The 21,476-nt window shown below is 38.6% G+C and overlaps 1 protein-coding gene across 1 annotated transcript in view; it reads right to left on the bottom strand.

Moving 5' to 3' along the window:
* Nucleotides 1-517: 517 nt before the first annotated feature.
* slc45a4a (solute carrier family 45 member 4a) overlaps nt 518-21,476 on the bottom strand; it is a gene marked incomplete at its 5' end in the record, with an annotated part of 35,937 nt that continues 14,978 nt past the window's right edge. The window contains 6 exons of the mRNA XM_083523592.1: nt 518-3,549; nt 4,955-5,166; nt 6,003-6,102; nt 7,459-8,510; nt 9,193-9,372; nt 13,544-13,732. Of these exons, the coding sequence (XP_083379718.1) occupies nt 3,178-3,549; nt 4,955-5,166; nt 6,003-6,102; nt 7,459-8,510; nt 9,193-9,372; nt 13,544-13,732 (2,105 nt within the window). The 3' untranslated portion in view covers nt 518-3,177. The remainder of the gene's footprint in view (nt 3,550-4,954; nt 5,167-6,002; nt 6,103-7,458; nt 8,511-9,192; nt 9,373-13,543; nt 13,733-21,476) is intronic.

The raw sequence follows: 21,476 nt of genomic DNA on the forward strand, positions 1-21,476 counted from the left end.
TAAGGTTTGTAAACTATAAATGTAGACAAGCCTATTTCTGATGTCTCTAGCACACACACACACACACACACACACACACACACACACACACACACACACACACACACACACACACGCGCGCACACAGCCTCGCATCATACTTCAATTTGCATTCAGTACAACACTTAATAATAGATCTCTCTGTAATTATAGTTTCAGATTTAAATAAAAACCAAAGCATTTGTTTTGTATAACATGAAACAAAACCTCAAAAATAAATATCCACTTTTCTTTTAACTTTTGCAAGACGATTCTTTAAACTCTATGTGGGTGTCCTGTTGGACAAGGATTAATCCTCGTCTCGAACTTGCACAGGTGGAAATCCTTCTTATTCCAAGACCGTGCATAATCCAAGTCAGGGACGTCAGCCCATGTGCAAGCTCTTTGCAATATCAGATCTTTTGCTCATAGAATAAAAACAATAAAAAGACAAGAGTTACATTCAAATGACTTTCGAAAACCAAATCCAACACAGCGGCTCTTCATACAGGTCTTTACCATACACCTTCTTGGATGATTGAAAGAAAAAAAATTATGAACACAGCACGCTTCAAGTATATATATAAAAAAAAAAAAAAAAAAAAAAAAAAAAAAATAGAGACTTGTCTACTAAGCCAAGCCTCTAATATACAATATTTTTTATAATGCGAACATATCATTTAACACTTTCTATGAAGGCCACATTCACATCCTCCATATCCATGTTATGACACATTTTCAAGGCATTACACTATACACAATAGATTTTTTTTTAAGGTGAAAAATTGCACTTCATGATAGTAATTGTTAATATACAGTGCATTCTGTATATAGTTTACAAACTAACACAGAAAAACTCAGCTTGCACATTATATTTAACAGAAACAACTGAGGTTGTATTTTCCAGATTATTTTAAAATTCTGAATGTACTGAAATGTTACTGTGTTGTAGCACTCATTTGTATTTATTTATTTCTTATATTAATACATTATATGGAATGGACAGATCATTTTTAACCGGCTAGTTCATTTTTATTTTATGAAATATAATCAAGTACGTTTGTAAGAAGATGTCAGGGGATATTTTCTATGAGGTATAGAGAAAATAATCAGTATATATATAAAAAAAAAAAAAAGAAATTAATAAAATAAAAAAAAATAATAAAAAAAGTTTTTTTTAAATAATTTATATGATTTTCTCCAGAGTTTTGTAATCTGGTTTATATTTATTAAAAACAAAACAAACAATAATAAAAAATAAAAAAAATTGAAGATTTGGGTTACGGTCATTTTTTAAATAATTTTTTATAACGAATAAAGATTTTCTTTTAGCACTAAACAGATGCAGATGGTGTCGCTGTAGTACACAAGTAATACTTATAACACAAACAATTTAATGTTACCAACAATGCCTTATAAATGCATTATAACACATTATTTACATGTTCAAAGTTTATGATTGAGGCTTGATGGCCTTCATAAAACGTATTGCATTTCTTTAGTATCTAGGATGCGACACCCTCATGCACTAGGTAGAAAAATCCAGCACTCAAAACGTTCACACGCTCTGAGGCAAGTAACGTTATTATTGCAACTGTGTCTGATTTGTCTAAAAAATAAGCTGTGTGTGTGTGTGTGTGTGTGTGTGTGTGTGTGTGTGTGTGTGTGTGTGTGTGTGTGTGTGTGAGATTCTTCAAGTTTGGTTTCATCTTTTAATCAACATTCCCCATAAAAAAAAAAAATATTTCAGCATATGACTTAATTATAATACTGTATAAAGAAAGACTTAAGTACAAATCTGTTTCTTGGGAAACAAGAATATTGTCGACATGCTTCAGAGTAGTCCGACATGCTAAAACAGCAACATGGAAGTAAATTTTGTGTCTTTGATCCTAATCGAATCCTGACCCAAGTCAGAAATCTTACCATTTGACATCAAAACCCCTGAAGACTCCAAAGATCAAGCACACACCCTCCCCAGCGTCCACCATAGCAGGTGTATTGCACCGCTATATAGTAAACCGGGACTGAACCTGAGGCCACGGAGGAGCCGAGGTGCCAGAGGTGACCAGAAAAATCGCACGATCTTTGTAGGGAAGGGTCGGAAAAGTGCCTTCCAACATGCAGCAGTTAAAGGAGAATGTAAACATTACTATTGATGGTGCACCACACTCTAGTCAGAAGCACCTTTCGTTCACTATTGAAAAGTGGACAAAAAGAAACTGGAAACAACAGTGTTTTTGACTGAATTCAGCATTAAGTCTTTCCCAAAAAAGTGAAAACGGCGAAGCGCCGACACTGAAACGCCCTCTCAAGCACCTTCCCGATCACCTCATTGCCCCAAGTACAGGCACTCAAATTACACGAGTCGACTCCAATCACATACTGTTACAACCGAAAGATACGCGAAGCATCTTCTTTCACACGCTCACTCATTTACTGCATGTGGAACTTGTGGCTCTAAAGTCTCAGCTGCAGCACTGAAGTCTGTTGCACATTATTAGTTTAGCGCTAAAGCGTATCCACCACCAGGTAGAAGATTTGGATTTTTTGTTGAAATTTTTGTTTTAAATTCCTCACTGCTTCTAGAAACAGCAGAGGAGCCTGGAAAAGCTAGGAATCTTTGAAGGAGAGGCAATTCCTTCTCCTGGCACTGATTTTTGCACGATCAAAAACGCTAAACAAAATACCGAGCATTTGGATCTGTTTTATAACTATTGGGTGCTTAATCACACCTTTACATAAAGACACAATAAAAAAAATAAATTAACAAGGGATTGAATATTTCTCCATATAAATGTACTCTGGGAAAATTTCTCTTCCTGGACAAAAAAGCATGAAGGAATAATAAATGGAAACAAAACCGAGAATCCAATTGACGATTTTAGAGAAATATATTCATTTCAAATAGATTTGGTAACATCTTGCACTGAGAATAGACGTAGGATCTTTGATTTGGATGAAGTGCATGCTAAAATAGATAACCATATAGAGAAACCACAATGCCCTTGTCAAATCGAATGTCCGGCACCCCCTAGTGGCCCTGAGGATCAAGAATACCCATGCCACCTACTAAAAAAAATCTACACCACTCCTATTGTGAAAGCTGAGCTCTGCAGGGATGGATGGAATGTGAGCTCCGACAGCTGTTTGCTGTAATCACAGTGTAGATTCACACTCCACCTTGCAGGTCGTGGTGGTGGTGGTGCCTTTGCGTGTGAGCTTCAGGACACTGGGCTTCTCGGCACCGGGGTCGTTTTCTCCGTTGCTGGTATTGGTGAGGGCTTTGTTTTGCTCACTCTTCTCTCCATCATTATCGCCCGGATAGATAACAAAAAAGCAAGCGGTCAGGAAACCCAGGAAGGAGCCACCGGATGCCACCATGGGGATGACGCGAACGCTGCCCACCGCGTCCACGACTGCACCCAACGCTGACGCTACGATGATCTGAGAGATGTACACCTGGCAGGACAGGATTGCGCAGTCGATCCCGAAGCCTCGCTTTGAGTTACCAGGGCTGTGATGGATATACTGTGGAAAAGTGGAAAGATTTTGAGTTATTGTCGAACCAGGTTGGTTTATCTTCTGGACAAAAATACCTTGTTAATGAAAAACATCAGAGGAGACTGGTTTTAGAAGCCAACAGTAGCTCATAGAACCACTATGTGCAACCATGGTGAGCAGAAAAGCATATCAAAAGAGACAACATACCAAAGCTTGAGACAGCAGCAGAGGAGCACAATCAGTTTCTACTTGTCATCCGGTTACAGATTAAGAAATGACCAGCAAAGGTTTTTCCTCTCTTTAGCTATCCAGTTTCAGTGATCCTATGGCCACTGTAGCCTCAGATTTCTCAATAGTTGCTGTTATGAGTCATCTGCCTCACAAATGTATACACTATATGGACAAAAGTATTAGGACACCTGAATTTTCCTGCTATATGAGGTTCCTCTCCAAACTGTTTCCACAATGTTGGAGGCACACAATTGTAAAGGACGTCTTTGCTATAATAAAATTGTGTGTTAACTTGAACTTGGAAATCCAAATCTAAATGCCAATGCCAATGTTTACAAAGTGAGCACCATAAAGATCTGGTTTACATGCATTGGAAAATCTTGAGTGACCTACATCAGTAGCTGACTTTACTAACACCTATGCGCCTGATGAACACGAATGTCCACATGTACACTCCAAAATCCAGTGGAACATCTTTCCAGAAGTGAAGGGAATTATAAGAGCAAATTGGGACTGTTCGCAAACCTTTGGCAATATAGTGTATGTCAATAATATGCAGTGGTTTCAAAAAGGTTTGAGACTTTTTTTGTAAAATGCCAACAGATGGCAGCACAAAGCTGCACGCACAGTCACAGGGAGCACCGAGCTTCATAAGACAGTGTGCTTTGTACATGCTAACCACGTGCGCTACAATGTCTGCTATTTCATCATGGACAGCAAGTTAGAATACCCTGTCATCAAGCAGGTGAGTTTCTCGCCATAAACAACATGAGCTCCCACCCTACTCGCCAGATTTGGCTCCTGCGAACCTCGCCCTCTTCCCGAAAATGAAGATCAGCTCAAAGAACGTTTTGTCACCATTTTGGAGTTTCTGCGTCAATCGCAGAAGGTGCTTGACACGCTTCGAAAAAAAGACTCCCAGCACCTGTTCCAGTAGCGGCAGGACCTCTGGGTGCGCTGTATTGCTGTGAAGGGGACTATTTTGAAGGTGATAGTGTAAGTGTAGATAAATAAAGTAGATTTTTTTGTAAACAAGTTCGAATCTTTTTAATACCCCCTTGTGTATGCGCTCAACTCCTGTAAAGATGAGTAATTTAGGAAAATTTATCAATATTCTCTTACCATTCTCAACAACCTGCACTTGATGTTTTTCCTCAACATTTCTAAAAATATTTAAATCCATTCTGGTGTGCCGTCTTACCTGTTTAATCTCGTGGTACTGGCCCAGTAGCGCATATGGACAGTACGAGATGCTCATGGAGATGATACCCATACTGCTGATCATCACCATGGACACGTAGACATTGGGAAAAATGGCCATGACGGCCGTGCCAACAGAGAAGCCCAGGGTGCCCAGAATGTAGATGACCCTTATGCTGAGGTCAAAGTTGTCCAGGTACTTTTGGAGTAAAGCTTTACAAAAGAAACACAAAATCTACAAACGTCAAACATTTGCTAAAATGCATGCGTTTTTTTTTTTTTTAAACTAGTTCCAAACATGATTATAGTCTGATTTATGTTTTGACTGGTCATGAATTATCAACTTGTAATGAAGCAAGAACCCAGAGTCCCTTATAATCTATCCAGATGACAACCACAATAAAAAAAAAAAAAAAAAGGCACACTGTGTAAAATGTAAATAAAACTAGAATGCAGTGATTTGCAAATTTATAAACTCAGATTCTATTCACAATAGATAATTGAAAACATATTAAATGTTTTAACTGAGCAAATGTACCATTTTAAGGAAAAAATAGGGAAATTTTTAATTTGCCACTCTGCAGCATTCCCTATTCTAACAACAGGCCATATACACCTGGGAACTGAGAAGACCAGTTCCTGGAGTTTCGGGGAAAGTATCTTGTCCCAATCAGGATTCCGGCTGCTCAAAAGTCCTGGGTCTTCTTTGTTGTATTTTTTATTTCATGATATGCCACAAGACTTCATTTGGGAAAAGGTCAGGACTGCAGGCAGGCCAGTTTATCAATGTTGCTATTAATTGTATTGCATATATTTTAACTGCATTTCATACTATACTTGTACTCTGCACAATGACAATAAAATTGAATCTAATCTTATCTAATCATGAAATCTAATCAGGCTAGCCTGGGAGACCTATATACACCTACAGACTACACTTGATATAGGAGTGACAGAATAATTTTTCATAATAATAATAATAATAATAATAATAATAATAATAATAATAATAATAATAATAATAATAATAATAATAATAAAGAACAGACCTGAGCAGACAGCAGCAGTAGCAGCATAGATCACCAGCCCCCAGCAGCCCATCTGCACTCCTTTATGGTAACTCTGCAGCTCAGTGGAGTTGGAAGGAGCCTAGACATTTAAACCCAGGGATTGAGAATTATCTAGAATATTCAAATCATATTCCTAGTAATAGAAATTAACCCGAAGAGAAAACAAAATAACAAAAAAAATTTCTCCTCATTCAAGAAAACATTCAAGATATTTCTTTGTTATGGCTCAAGACATTTTTTATTAATGTTTGTATTTTATATATGCATAAATATTAGTTGGTTGTTCTTAACGAAATTTTTATCTGCTCTAAATTAATACTTTAAAAATGTTTAATACTCTAATCAACATGCGCATGGACAAATATTGATGCTTTATGCAAATGTATGTTTATTAGTAGTGAAACCAAACTCAACATAGAGCATGAAGACCAAATATTTTTGTAAATGTTTTAAAGTAATGATGGTGTTTTAAATTATGTAAATCATCAGGACATCAAATGGAACTTTTGCTATGTTTCCACACGGACGGTTTTAATTGCCGGATATGTGCATCATGTTAGATTTTTGTGTTTGATATGAGACTTGGCGCATCAGTAAAACAAATGTTTAGTGATTAAAAATGTTTTTTCGATGAAGTAAATATCATTTAAATATCTGAGGTAAGAAAGGACATCTTAAATAAATTTGTGTTGAGTTGAAGGTTTTATTTTTGCCTCTTTTATATTTATTTATTTATTTTTGAATAAAAATGCTCAAACAGAAATGTTTGTGTTAATAGCGTTAAAATTAATTTGCTTTGTTGATTTAATTTACGATTAAGTCAGATGAGACAGACCTAGAAAGACATGCATTTCATAAATTCCTGAAGCTTTATTAATGCATGGATTTTGAGAGGAGGCATCTCTTTGCGGAGACCTGGCAACCCGGGACAACTGTAAAAGCTTGGCCAGAGAGCTAATATTTAACTAGCTATCCTGAAGTGTGTTACTCTTTAATGCACTGCTTTTGTCTTGTTATCTGCTGCAAAAAGCCTGAATGATTCTTGTAAACACAGTGGCATTAAAAGGGTTTAATAATTCTTTTTTTACAATTATATTTAAATCAAATAACAATGGAAACCTAAGGCTTATAACCAAAGGCTTATTAGGAGTAGTTTTAGCAGCTCAGTGGATAAGATGTTGAACATCTAATTGAAAGGTCATGGGTTCAAATCCCAGCACCAACAAGAAGCCACTGCTTGGCCCTTGAGCAAGGCCCTTAAGCCCTTAACTGAAATAACTGGATAAATGCCATAAATTGAAATGTAAAGCATTGAAAATGTATCATATTGCCATATATATACTGTATGATACACAAATCATATACAATTTTTAATTCTATTTTTTTTGTGAATTGTTATACCCCCTATTAAACTGAAATGGTGCTATTATCTCACCGTGGGGTCGCCCTCGTAGATGACCTGTCCCATAAAATCAGTGTAGAATACGGCCTCGGCGATGATGGCGAACCAGGTGAGCAGGTGGCAAAGACAGAGGCGCAGCAATTCTTTGGGCATTTTTAGCATGGACATCCAGAGGAGGCGTACAGTCGTTTCCATTTCACCCTCCTCACTCTCGGTGTCTCCGCTGGACGTCGTGTTGCCACTTTGGTGCCGAGCCCTGTGCCGTTGTCCCCTCCTCTGGCGCTGCTGCATCTCGTAGATGTCGTTCATGCTGCGTGAAGGTTTAATAAGCACGGCGGCATTAGCGCGCCTGTAGCGGTAGCGGTGTGAGCCCAGGCGCCCATAGTAAGAGAAAGTACAAGACGACTGGCGGTAGAAAGTGTGGCGGCGGCGCCGGATGGCAGCTCCGGTACTGCAGGAGGATTTGAGCGCGTTTGCTGGAAGTGGCTGGGTGGTATCGCTGTGCCCGGCTGGTTGGCCATTAAGGGGTTTGGAATCCGCATGGAGTGGGACGTCTTCACCCTCAGGCTCATGGGCTAGTGATGAGAGACGGCTCAGGCTGAAGCGCCCATGTGAGAACTCTTGGCTGTGGTATGATGATAAGCGGTCGTGAAAAATGGATGGTTCTATCTGGCGCAAGAAGAGTGCCTCATGCTCCAGGCTGCCATCTCCCATGGCTAGCACCGAGTCGCTTTTACTGCGCACCAGCTCCACGTCTAGGAAGTCCAGATCATGATCGGCTGAGTGCGTTTCATGCTCATAGGGCTCATCCTCAGGAATCAGATCCAGCTGCGGCTGCGATGTCGGAAGACCAAGAAGGACATTCAGTTTGACAGAGGTCGTCCCATCAGCCTCCTCATCCAGTCGTTCCTGCTGCGGGATGTACTGTTCCTCCTCAATGCTGAAAAGGTGCAGTGCCACTGAGACGATGAATATTGCAGCAGCAAACACAAACAGGATTTGTTCCTGGGACTTAAAAGCCTGACCAAGGAAGGTGTGCGTCCAGTCAAGACCACCAAGTGCATAACCCACAGCGCCTCCCAGTCCTACAAATATATACACACTGGTAATATTATGACTTATTTGTATATACACACGCTCAAGCACTAGATGCACAAAGATTTGTAGACACCTGACCAAAAGATTAGTATTTGCTTATTTTTTACCATTTCATTCCACATTTGCCGTTATAATAACCTCCACTCTTATGGGAAGATGTTTCACTAGATTTTCTGGAGATTCGTTGAGCCACAAGGGTGTTAGTGAAGTCAGGTACTGATGAAGGTGAGGTGAGGAGGCCTGGGGTAAAATCAGGGTTTACATTCACCTCAAAAGGTGTTCAATAGCATTTAGAGCTCTATAACAGGAGGTCTTCCACTTCTAGTTCAAGTAAAAGGAAAATTTTATGCTACATCAAAAGACAAATGCGTCCTTCTATTTTTGTGATGAGAGTATGAAATTGAACCACATATGGCTGGAAAAGTCAGGTGTCTCAATCCTTTTGTCTATATAGTGCACACATATTTGTATAATCATAATTATCATTAATAAAATATGACTTTTATATGACAGTATACAGTGTGCCATCAGTTGAGAAGGTGTTGAAAAGACCTGAGCTGTTGAGAGCAGTGTTCATGCGTAAATGATATGGGAAAGTGGGAAAGATGTGTAAAGATGATGATGCGGTGTGTTCGGACGTGATTTTCGGCACGTATAAAAAGACTCTACCTGCTGAGAAAGCATGGATGTTGAGAGCCATGTCCTGCTCCTCCGTGTCAGCCACGTCCAAAAGATAGGCTCTGATGGGCCCCTCGGCTGCGTCGGCGCAGAAGTCCAGTACCACCACTCCGAGTACAGTCAGCACAATGCCTATAGGCTGCCTGTTGGGCACGTCTCCTACAGCCAAACCTGTCTCACACACACACACATACACACACACAAAACATGAGAATCAGAGAACAAGCCATACCAGTAATAACCGCAACAACATTGTAATTGCAAGAAACACAATGTTACGAGGCAAAATATCAGATTATTAGTAGAAAACCTTTTTCTTTTCCAAGATTCCTATTACTACAGGACAGCTCTCATTATTACAAAATAATATACTGGTTAAGACATTGGACTTTGGATCAAAAGGTCAGTGTTCAAATCACAGCCACACCGAGCAGCCACTCCAGGGCCCCTGAGCAAGTTCCCTAACCCCCATAGCTGCTCAGTTAAATGTATTAGATAAATGTATGTATGTGTGTATGACTGTATGTATGTATGTATCTATACATCTATGATGTAAAAACACACACACACACGCACACACACGCACACACACGCACACACACGCACACACACACACACACACACACACCTGTATTACCCAAATGGGGTAAATTTTATTACATTTATTTAAATTATTACATTTATTTAATTGTGTTTAATCAATTTAATCTGTCAGTGTAATCAGTTACTCAATTTAATCAATATAATGAAAAGTGTATTGCATTAATTAGATTTATTCTATTTTATTTTTAAATATTGAATTGTTAATTTAAATCAAGCAGGTATTTTATTTAGAATTGCTTGAAAAAAAAAAAGGAAACTGTTGGTCACAAATGTTAATAATATAAAAAAAATGACAAGAATTCGATGTTTTGCATTTCTTCCCCCAAACTGTAGCAAAATTTAACCGAACTGTGAATTAAAGATCGATGTAGGTATTGAATTGTGCATTTTGTGTACAGTTACGATATATATATATATATATATATATATATATATATATATATATATATATATATATATATATATATATATATATATATATATAAACGAGTAAATAACGATTTAACGCAAATTTATTTCAACAGCGCTAATTTTAATAATGTGCCATTAATGCGGCAGCGGAAAGACATTTCCGTTTCACCATTTTTAATAAATAAATAAATATAAAAGAGGCAAAATAAAACCTTTAACAAACACACATTTAATTACAAAGTCCTTTTTTTCGCTCAGATATATATAAAAAAATACTCCACCGAAAAATTATTTTAATCACTAAACATTTGTTTTACTGATGGACCATGATGCACACATCCGGCAATTAAAACCGTCCGTGTGGAAACATAGCAAAGGTTCAGTTTGGTGTCCTGATAATTTACGTACTTTAACACAATTACTTTAAAACATTTACAAGATTATTTTGTCTTTATGCTCTATGTTGAGTTTGGTTTCACTAATAGTTAGACTCCCATAACACTGACAATAGAGCGGCACACAGCAAGCATATGCTGGAGACAGGAGACAGGAAGTTGTTCCAGATAGCCAATAAAAGGTAAAAAAGGGGCACAACAGGAAATAGTTCCCTGTGAACTGGTTCCTAGTCCTTTCCCATGTCACTGAGAAGGACTGGGTTTACAGTCTCGTGCACACACGGACACAAAGTACTCATTAGGAGTCGTGCAAGAGCAGATAGTTTACACTCTCCTTCTCTTTCTCACTATCACAAAAACACTGTAAATGGTAACAAGAGGTCACAGGCAAATTCGACTAACACTCCCAGGCAAATGCTTATTTCAACAGACTACACACTGAAACTGTTATAGCAGAAAAAGTTAAATTGTAACCTAAAAATCACCTACACTCTTATAACTTTATTCTTTTTCAAATACATTTTTATTAAAATAAGTTCCTATATAAGTTCCTATTTATTGTTTTTGAACAGTATATGGTACTCGCTAATAAAGGTGCTTTCACATGTATTTTACAGCACAGTTAGATTCTTCTTTCACTGGGGTCAGACAGCAGAGTCAGCCATGATACAGTGTCCCTGGAAAACTGATAGTTAAGGGCCTTGCTCAAGGGCCCCAAGTGTGGCAGCTTGGTGATACCACGGCTTTAACCCCTGACCTTCCAATCAGTAACCCAGAGCCTTAACCACTGAGCTTTCCCTTAATGCAAAACATTAAACAGTTTAAATTTTTTAAACCATTTTAAATAAAATGCCTGCTTGGTAAATAATATATAAAATAATTATAATATTTTATTTCAAAAATTTTATAAATCTAATAATGCAATCTAACTAAATGCAATACACTTTTAATTATACTGATTAAATTGAGCAATCAATTAAGTTGGCACAAAAAAAAGGAATGCAATAATTTACAAATCTCATAAACTTATTAATATTTTATCAAAAATAGAATATAGATACAATATCAAATGTTGAAAGTGAGACATTTTGAAATGTCATGACAAATATTGGCTCATTTTGGATTTCATGAGAGCTACACATTCCAGAAAAGTTGGGACAGGTAGCAATAAGAGGCCAGAAAAGTTAAATGTACATATAAGGAACAGCTTGAGGACCAACTTTCAATTTATTAGGTCAATTAGGTTGATTGGGTATGAAAAGAGCCTCTCAGAGTGGCAGTGTCTCTCAGAAGTCAAAATGGGCAGAGGATCACCAATTCCCCCAATGCTGCGTCAAAAAAAATAGTGGAGCAATATCAGAAAGGAGTTTCTCAGAGAAAAAATTGCAAAGAGTTCGAAGTTATCATCATCTACAGTGCATAATATCATCCAAAAATTCAGAGAATCTGGAACAATCTCTGTGCGTGAGGGTCAAGGCCAGAAAACCATACTGGATGCCCGTGATCTTCGGGCCCTTAGACGGCACTGCATCACATACAGGAATGCTACTGTAATGGAATTTACAACATGGGCTCAGGAATACTTCCAGAAAACATTGACGGTGAACACAATCCACTGTGCCATTCGGCGTTGCCTGCTAAAACTCTATAGGTCAAAAAACGAAGCCATATCTAAACATGATCCAGAAGCAAAGGCGTTTTCTCTGGGCCAAGGCTCATTTAAAATGGACTGTGGCAAAGTGGAAAACTGTTCTGTGGTCAGACGAATCAAAATTTGAAGTTCTTTTTGGAAAACTGGGACGCCATGTCATCCGGACTAAAGAGGATAAGGACAACCCAAGTTGTTATCAGCGCTCAGTTCAGAAGCCTGCATCTCTGATGGTATGGGGTTGCAAGAGTGAGTGTGGCATGGGCAGCTTACACATCTGGAAAGGCACCACTAATGTTGAAAGGTATTTCCAAGTTCAAGAACAACATATGCTCCCATCCAGATGTCGTCTCTTTTGGGGAAGACCTTGTATTTTCCAACATGACAATGCCAGACCACATACTGCTTTAATTACAACATCATGGCTGCATAGAAGAAGGAATCGGGTACTAAAATGACCAGCCTGCAGTTCAGACCTTTCACCCATAGAAAACATTTGGCGCATCATAAAGAGGAAGATGCGACAAAGAAGACCTAAGACAGTTGCGCAACTAGAAGCCTGTATTAGACAAGAATGGGACAACATTCCTATTCCTAAACTTGAGCAACTTGTCTCCTCCGTCCCTAGAAAAAAAAGAAGAGAGGATGAAGAGAAGAGAAGAAAAAAGAAGAGGAGATACCAGACAGTGGTAAACATGGCCTTGTCCCAACTTTTTTGAGATGTGTTGATCCCATGAAATTTAAAATCAACATATTTTTCCCTTAAAATGATACATTTTCTCAGTTTAAACATTTGATATGTCATCTATGTTGTATTCTGAATAAAATATTGAAATTTGAAACTTCCACATCATTGCATTTTGTTTTTATTTAACAATTTGTACAGTGTCCCAACTGTTTTGGAATCAGATTTGTATATATAAAAAAAACAGGCCTGTTGTGCATTTCTGGTCATTTACATTCATAGCATTTGCCAATAATCTTATTTATACTACTGAGCAGGTGAGGGTTAAGGGCCCTGCACTGGAAGTCCAACATTTTAAGCAGTAGGCTACCACTTTCACAGTCATTTCAGTCTGTTATGTGTAGAATTATTGTATTTCTTCTCATAGAAAGAGGAAATCGCTTTGAAAAACTTGACTATGCCTACCTATACAGGAACATACACAGCACAATGAGGTCAGTTGTAGTTCATGACCTCCAATGCCCTCTTTGTGCATTTATAGTTTTGCTGTACGTACTGTAGTGTTTAAGCACAAAGCTCCACCCCTACCCTTCTCCTCACCTATTAGAGATCCGTTGAGGAAGAGAGCAACACCAAATAGCACCCCCACACACAGTGCTAGGATGAAGGGCCGGCGGCGACCCCAGCGCAAAGTGCAGCGGTCGCTGGCTGATCCTATCAAAGGGGTAAACATGAGGCCCAAGATTGGGCTCAGAAACCACACCAGGCTGTAGTACTGTTCTGGAAGACCTGTAGAAAGAGCACAGATGTGCAGGTTAATGTATGTGACTAAAATAATGCTCATGCTCTCAGATAAGACCTGAAAAGAGGTGTTTTGTTGTATATCTAACCCATGCTGCTATGGTGAAACCAGGATCAGATCTCAGACCAGTGTGGGGTTATAGTTTTATGCAAACAGGGTTTTAAAACAATCTGGGTAATAACAATATAATAATCATGGATTATTAGATCATTAGTGAATAAAATCTAAATATATGAATGTTTAGAAACAAGGCCAAAAGGATTACAGCATTTTACAATGTGCCATATAATGTAGGGACGGACTGGTATAAGTCAACATCAAAGCTGATTAAAAAAAAATTGAAAAGTACAAAAACAAAGTATATGGACAAAAGTTTGTGGACACCTGACCACCTGGTACTGTATGTGCTTCGTTCCCATTCCACATTGAGTCCCTAATTCCTGTTATAAGAACCTTCACTCTTCTGAGAAGATGTCTACGAGATTTTGTGGAGATTTGTGAAGAATTATTCCAAAAGGTGTTCAATAGGGTTGAAGCTCTCCAGCAGGAGATCTTCCATGTCTTCCAACCCATGTAAAGCATATCTTTATGGAGCTGGCTTTGTGCACAGGGGTATCGTCGTGTAGGAACAGGTTTGGGTCTCCTAGTTCAAGTGAAGGGAAAATCTCATGCAACAGAATCCAAAGACAAGTACAAGTGTGTGACTTTGAGTTTGTGTGAACAGTTTGGGGAAGAACCACATGTGGGTGAAAAAGTCAGGTGTCCCAACATGCTTATTTAAGGCTTTATATCTTTTACTACATTTACAACATTACCATGAAAGCAAAGAAGGTCCAAGAGAGATTAAACCTCATAAGTTATTGAAAAAAACATTGCTGATTTTAATCAGACACTCCTAAATATAATATATAACTGGCTTTGTGCCATTAACGGTGCTTGATGGTTTTTGTAACTTCAATATGTGTATCATTAAATTGTTAAATGCATGTGTTATAGATTTAATCAGCTTCCAGAGAACGAAATAAACCTTGCTGTCTAATTACATAATTACATTAATGAAGACACAAATCAGTGTGACCTAGCAATCGATTATAGAGACAGAATCAGGTTTTGTAAACTACATTACAGGTGTTTCATTTCCAAGCATTTCACACAAACACAAAGGAACAAAGTGTGAGATTAGTAATCTTGTACATTTCTCCCATTCACCAACCGCGCACCGCTCTTTGTTACTGGACCCGACACTTTTCTTCCAAACAGGAGAAAATGACACATGGGATTGAATGAACACTAGGAAAACCTCCTCGTGAACCTCAAGAACAAACATGTTACCTGAGAAATCATTCATCGCAGGCCAAAGCGGCAGAGAGGAAATGAGTATGGTTCCTCTGTTTTTGATGACAGGAGTTTTTCTAACACAATAAAGAATGAATGACTGTGAAAGCAGTTCTAAGCATACAGAAGTGTCTAATAACCGAACTATATTCCTGCGATGTGATTTAAAGATTAAATAACAATAGGATGAAATTGCTTGCTTTTTCATCGAAAGAATGCAGAACCTTGTGAAAACTATGGAATTTACGTCTTTGCATTTTTATTCTGTTCCCATGCAAAAAACTAGGAAAAATTAGAGAGTGAAAGACTAGGAGAATGTTTTGTGAACAGATGAGACGAAATAGATAAAATGTCCACACACACACACACACACACACACACACACACACACACACACACACACACACACACACACACACACTCAAACATGGAGATCGAAGCTTAATAGTTTGGGGCTGTTTTGGAGTTATTACTTATTGGAGACTTATTCTGGAAGGTATAAGGTATCCTGAAAGGAATCCTGAACCAACATAGCCAAAGTTTTCCTACTTCGCCATTACATTATGCAATTCCATCTGCACTGCGGCTCGTTGGAGCCTCCCTCACCATACAACAAGACAGTTGTCTTGAGTGATATTTATCATGGATGACCTGCACAGTCACTGCACCTAAATCCTATTGAACTGCTCTGCGATGAAATCTCCAACTAGTGGAAAAAGATCTCCAAGTTTTACAAGAGGCACAGCAAAGTATTTCAGCTAAACGTTTGGAGAAATGACTTGTCCCTATGCCGAGAGCGTGTAAAGGGAGGATTAATGTCTGGCTATTTATAGATTTGTTTTTAGTCAAAGTAAATTTTTATACTGTTAAATTGCCTAATTTGTTGCACATAACATAAGGAACATGCATGTAGCTCTCCAAAAACACAAGAGACTGTGCTTCTAGACTTCTGATGCATGCTAATCTGTATGTATTGCATTTGTACCAGGTGGTGATTAGCATAGACAAGTACAGACATGTTTTACTGTACTGGGAAAACAATCATACTGAAAAAATTATTAGAATAAAAATCTAAAGGCATTTGTTAATCATATAATTATTAATAATGACAATACAATTTTTTTTAAAGCAATACAGCTATTCAAGAAAATCTTACAAATTTAAAGGCTAAAAAATAAATACATAACCACAATTTCTTCACTAGATAAATTTTTCTCTAATACGATTATGTTTAGAGAGGAACGTGCATACAATGTTATATTTGACTATAATATCTTACCAGCGGCCCAATATCCCCTCTTGGATTTGCATAATGTTTTATTTTTTTAAACAAGCTTTTTTTCTCAGTACTTGGAAATGGTGTTGAAATTCTGGTCCTTGGTAATCACACATACAGTACAGATATAGTTTAAAGAGATTAGGTTGAAAAACATTAGGAGTATTGGTCTAACGACACAAGCTGTGACATGCTACTGATCATCTAGCACAAAACCAGTCATTCGCCCACTCACACAGGGCAAACCTTGTGATTCGTTTCACGTGTAACATGTAGTTTGTATAACCCATTCATGACCTCTTTCAATTAATTCAGCCTGCTCGCCGTGCGTGAATGTTGCCATAGAAACAGTGCTTCAGAAGGTGCGCTGTAAACTCGTACACGTGCTGAATTAGCCAGCTGATCCGCCACAATCTCCACAGTCTTCAACAAGAACAATTCATTTGAGAGGAATCAAGGTTGACCAGGAAGACAAAAGCAAGGTCGTTATAAAGCTGAGATGTTAGTGGTGATGTAAACACACACCAACAGATAAAGGTAAGGTGCACACTCGCTGTTTTCCTGGTGCTCGTGGTTTGGATGTCGCTGCGCAGGTACCCGCGATCCTGAACGAGAACTTCGGAGCGGTTGTTCTCCATGCCGGATCAAACGACACCAGGCTGCGGCAAACGGAGATCTTAAAGAGGGACTTCAGGATCCTGGTGGAGACGGTACGCAGCACATCACCCACAACGAGGATCATTGTGTCAGGACCTCTTCCCACTTACCAGCGAGGGGCTGAGAAGTTTAGTAGACTTTTAGCTCTAAATGAATGGTTACAGTCATGGTGTCGAGAACATAAACTTCTCTTTGTTAATAACTGGAACTGTTTCTGGGAGCGTCCTAGGTTCTTCCGCCCTGATGGCCTGCACCCCAGCAGAGTTGGAGCAGCAGTGCTATCAGATAACATCTCTAGGATACTTCACACCATCTGACTGGTAAGACATCAAGAAATCTTCAACTATAAGAACACGCATACTACAGACCAAATAGTTACAAGTTCACACACAGCCCAGTTTATAGAAACCGTATCTATTCCTCGTGTAGTAAAACCAAGAATTACATACACAAGATCCAGAAATAATCTTATTGCAGTTAAAACTGAAAAATGCCAGATAAGCAAACACCAAAAAGTTCTAAAGTTCGGTCTTTTAAACATTAGATCACTTGCACCCAAAGCACTGATTGTAAATGAGATGATCACAGAGAATAATCTCTCAGCACTCTGTCTCACTGAGACCTGGATTAAACCAGGTGATTATATGGGTCTAAACGAGTCGACACCGTCAGGATATGTTTATAAGCATGAGCCCCGTCAGACTGGTCGTGGGGGGGGTGTAGGAACCATTTATAGTGCTTCTCTTAATGTTAGTCAGAGATTAGGATTCAGCTTTAAATCATTTGAAGTGCTCGTTCTTAAAATTGCACTTTCAGAGATGCATAGAAAACTCGCTCTGGTCACCGTGTACAGACCCCCAGGACCCTACGCTGATTTTCTTCATGAGTTTGCTTGTTTTCTCTCAGACCTCCTGATCAGCTTTGATAAAGTGCTGCTTGTAGGAGATTTTAATATTCATGTAGATGATGAAAACGATGCCCTAGGATTATCATTTGTCGATTTACTAAACTCTTTTGGAGTTAAACAAAACGTCACCAGACCAACCCACCGTTTTAACCACACACTAGACTTAATAATATCCCACGGAGCAGACGTCACTGATATAGATATTTTACCCCAGAGTGATGACATCACAGACCATTATCTCCTACTGTACACACTACCGGTAGAGCAGATTAACCGTGTTTCACCACGGTATCGACTTGGTAGGACTATTATTCCAACCACTAAGGACAGATTCATAAATAACCTGCCTGATTTATCTCAGTTTCACATTAAACCCATAAATGCTGATCATCTTGATGAGATGGCGAACAACATAGACCTTATCCTCACTAGCACTTTAGACACTGTTGCCCCCATCCGGTTAAAAAAGGTTCGAGAACAAGCACCTGCACCTTGGTATAATAGTCATACGCATGCCCTAAAGAGAACAACACGTAATCTGGAGAGAAAATGGAGGAAAACTAAATTGGAGGTATTTAGAATTGCGTATAAAGACAGTATGCTTAGCTACAGACAGGCGCTAAAAGCTGCTAGAGCTAAACACCTGAGCAAACTCATAGAAAATAACAAAAACAACCCCAGGTTCCTTTTCAGTACAGTCGCTAAATTAACAACAAATCAGGGATCTGAAAAGTGTGTTCCATCACAGTTTAGTAGTGAAGACTTTATGAATTTCTTCACTGAAAAAATAGATAACATTCGAAAATCAATTGTGGCAGTTCAACCTCTGACAGCATCTCCCGACACAATCGTACTTACAACCCCACAACTACACTGTTTTACATGTATAGGACAGGAAGAGCTGTATGATGCTATTATGAAAGCTAAATCAACAACATGTCAGTTAGATCCAATTCCCACTAAACTACTGAAGGAAGTGTTATATACAGCTGGTGAGCCTCTTTTAAATATTATTAACTCCTCACTATCGTTAGGTCATGTCCCTAAATCCCTCAAGTTAGCAGTTATTAAGCCCCTCATTAAAAAACCTAATCTGGATCCAAACACGCTATCGAATTACAGACCAATTTCAAATCTCCCATTTATGTCTAAGATTTTAGAAAAGATTGTCGCTGCCCAGTTATGTAACCACTTGCAGGAGAACAATATCTTTGAAGAGTTTCAGTCAGGTTTTAGGCCCCATCATAGCACAGAAACTGCTCTAGTTAAAATCACTAACGACCTGTTTTTAGCTTCAGACCAAGGCTACATCTCCCTATTAGTTTTACTAGATCTTAGTGCTGCGTTCGACACTATAGATCATGATCTTCTCCTCGATCGCTTACAGAATTACATCGGTATTCAGGGACAGGCATTAAGCTGGTTTAAATCCTACCTGTCCAATCGTTACCATTTCGTAGATTTAAATGGAGAGCTATCCAGGATAATGCTAGTAAATTATGGCGTGCCACAAGGGTCAGTTCTGGGACCCCTGCTTTTTACAATATACATGCTTCCATTAGGAAATATTATTAGAAGGCATGGAATTAGCTTCCATTGTTATGCTGATGATACCCAGCTATATATTTCATCCAAACCAGGCGATACAGCTCAATTAGCTCGCATAACTGAGTGTGTTGAAGAAATAAGAGATTGGATGACCCATAACTTTCTGCTATTAAATCCTGATAAAACGGAGATTTTGCTCATCGGCCCAAAAAATAGTACACAGAAGCTCCGGCATCTCAGCCTGCATTTAGACGGTTGTTCTGTAACTACTAGTTCAACGGTAAAAGACCTGGGAGTTATTTTAGACAGCAACTTATCTTTTAAAAATCACATCAATCAAGTTACAAAAACAGCCTTCTTTCACCTTAGAAATATTTCTAAGCTAAGAAATATGTTATCTATATCTGATGCAGAGAAGCTCGTCCATGCGTTTATGACCTCTAGAATAGACTACTGTAATGCATTACTAGGTGGATGTCCTGCATCATTAATAAACAAGCTTCAGTTAGTTCAGAATGCCGCAGCAAGAGTTCTTACTAGGTCAAGAAAATACGATCATATAACCCCAATCTTATCGTCCCTACATTGGCTTCCTATTAAGTTTCGAATAGACTACAAACTACTGCTACTCACTTATAAAGCACTAAATGGTTTGGCTCCCATGTATCTATCCAGTCTCTTAACACGCTACAATCCGTCACGCTCCCTGAGATCTCAAAACTCTGGGCTTCTAGTAGTTCCTAGAATAGCAAAGTCCACTAAAGGCGGTAGAGCATTTTCACATTTAGCTCCTAAACTCTGGAATAGTCTTCCTGACAGTGTTCGGGGTTCAGATACACTCTCCCAGTTTAAGTGTAGATTAAAAACATATCTTTTTAGCAAAGCCTACACATAACACACATCACACACATCACATCACAACCTTGTGCTCCAGAACATCTGATCACATGCACATTATCAACTTGTGCTGTTAATATCATGAACAGCAGCTACGCTAATTCCTCTCCACTGCTTCTCTTTCTCTCCCCATCCCGAGGCTTCCTGAGGTTTGGCCAGCTCCAGTCACGTCCCACCTCGTGAAGATTATGGACCTATGGATGATCATGGAGAAGTAGATGCCGAGTGTTTAAAGGCCCTGGCATGGAGAAGCTGATGCTGGATCTATGATGATCACAAATTGTTCTGTATTGTTGAAAGATTTATGACCAAACTTTTGATGTCACCCATATGAGGATGGGTTCCCCTTTGAGTCTGGTTCCTCTCAAGGTTTCTTCCTCATATCATCTAAGGGAGTTTTTCCTTGCCACTGTCGCCACGGCTGCTCATCAGGGACAAACGCACACCATTCACCTTCACTGTTGTTTTCTGTAAAGCTGCTTTGAGACAATGTCTGTTGTGAAAAGCGCTATACAAATAAACTTGACTTGACTTGACTTGACCAACAGAAATAAGCCTGGTATAAGATGCGATCGTTACTGCTTGGGTTGTGTACGCTGGCTGGCAGTATGATTAGAGAAGCTAAAATTTACTTTGCACACCATTTGGGGGTGCCAGAGCATGTGTAACAGCATGATAAAGAAACACATTGAAGTCCACAAAGTGATAAACATGCTCGGGTAGAATATATGGGTGTGTATATAAAAGTGTAGCCTATTGACAGAGATAAACTTTAGAGTTAATCCACTCTTCAGATGAGTGAGTTGGTAAACATTGGCACACATTATTGTTGTATTTACAGTGTATATTTAAAAAAAATCATTTGTTTCAGTTTTTTGTAGGTAGAAAAAAGGATTGTAGCTGATTGTTGTAAGAAATAAAATAATCTGTCTGCCTGTCTGCCTGCTTGTCTACACAGCTCCAATTCCAAAAAAGTTAGGACAATGTACAAAATGTAAATAAAAGATTGCACACTTCCTAAATCCATATTCTATTCACAAAAAAACAAGCAACAAAAAAAATCTTGAGAATGTAAAACATTAAACTTTAAATATATATATATATATACTAT

This window comes from Silurus aristotelis (genome assembly GCF_946808225.1).
Source record: "Silurus aristotelis genome assembly, chromosome: 21".
Taxonomy (NCBI): domain Eukaryota; kingdom Metazoa; phylum Chordata; class Actinopteri; order Siluriformes; family Siluridae; genus Silurus; species Silurus aristotelis.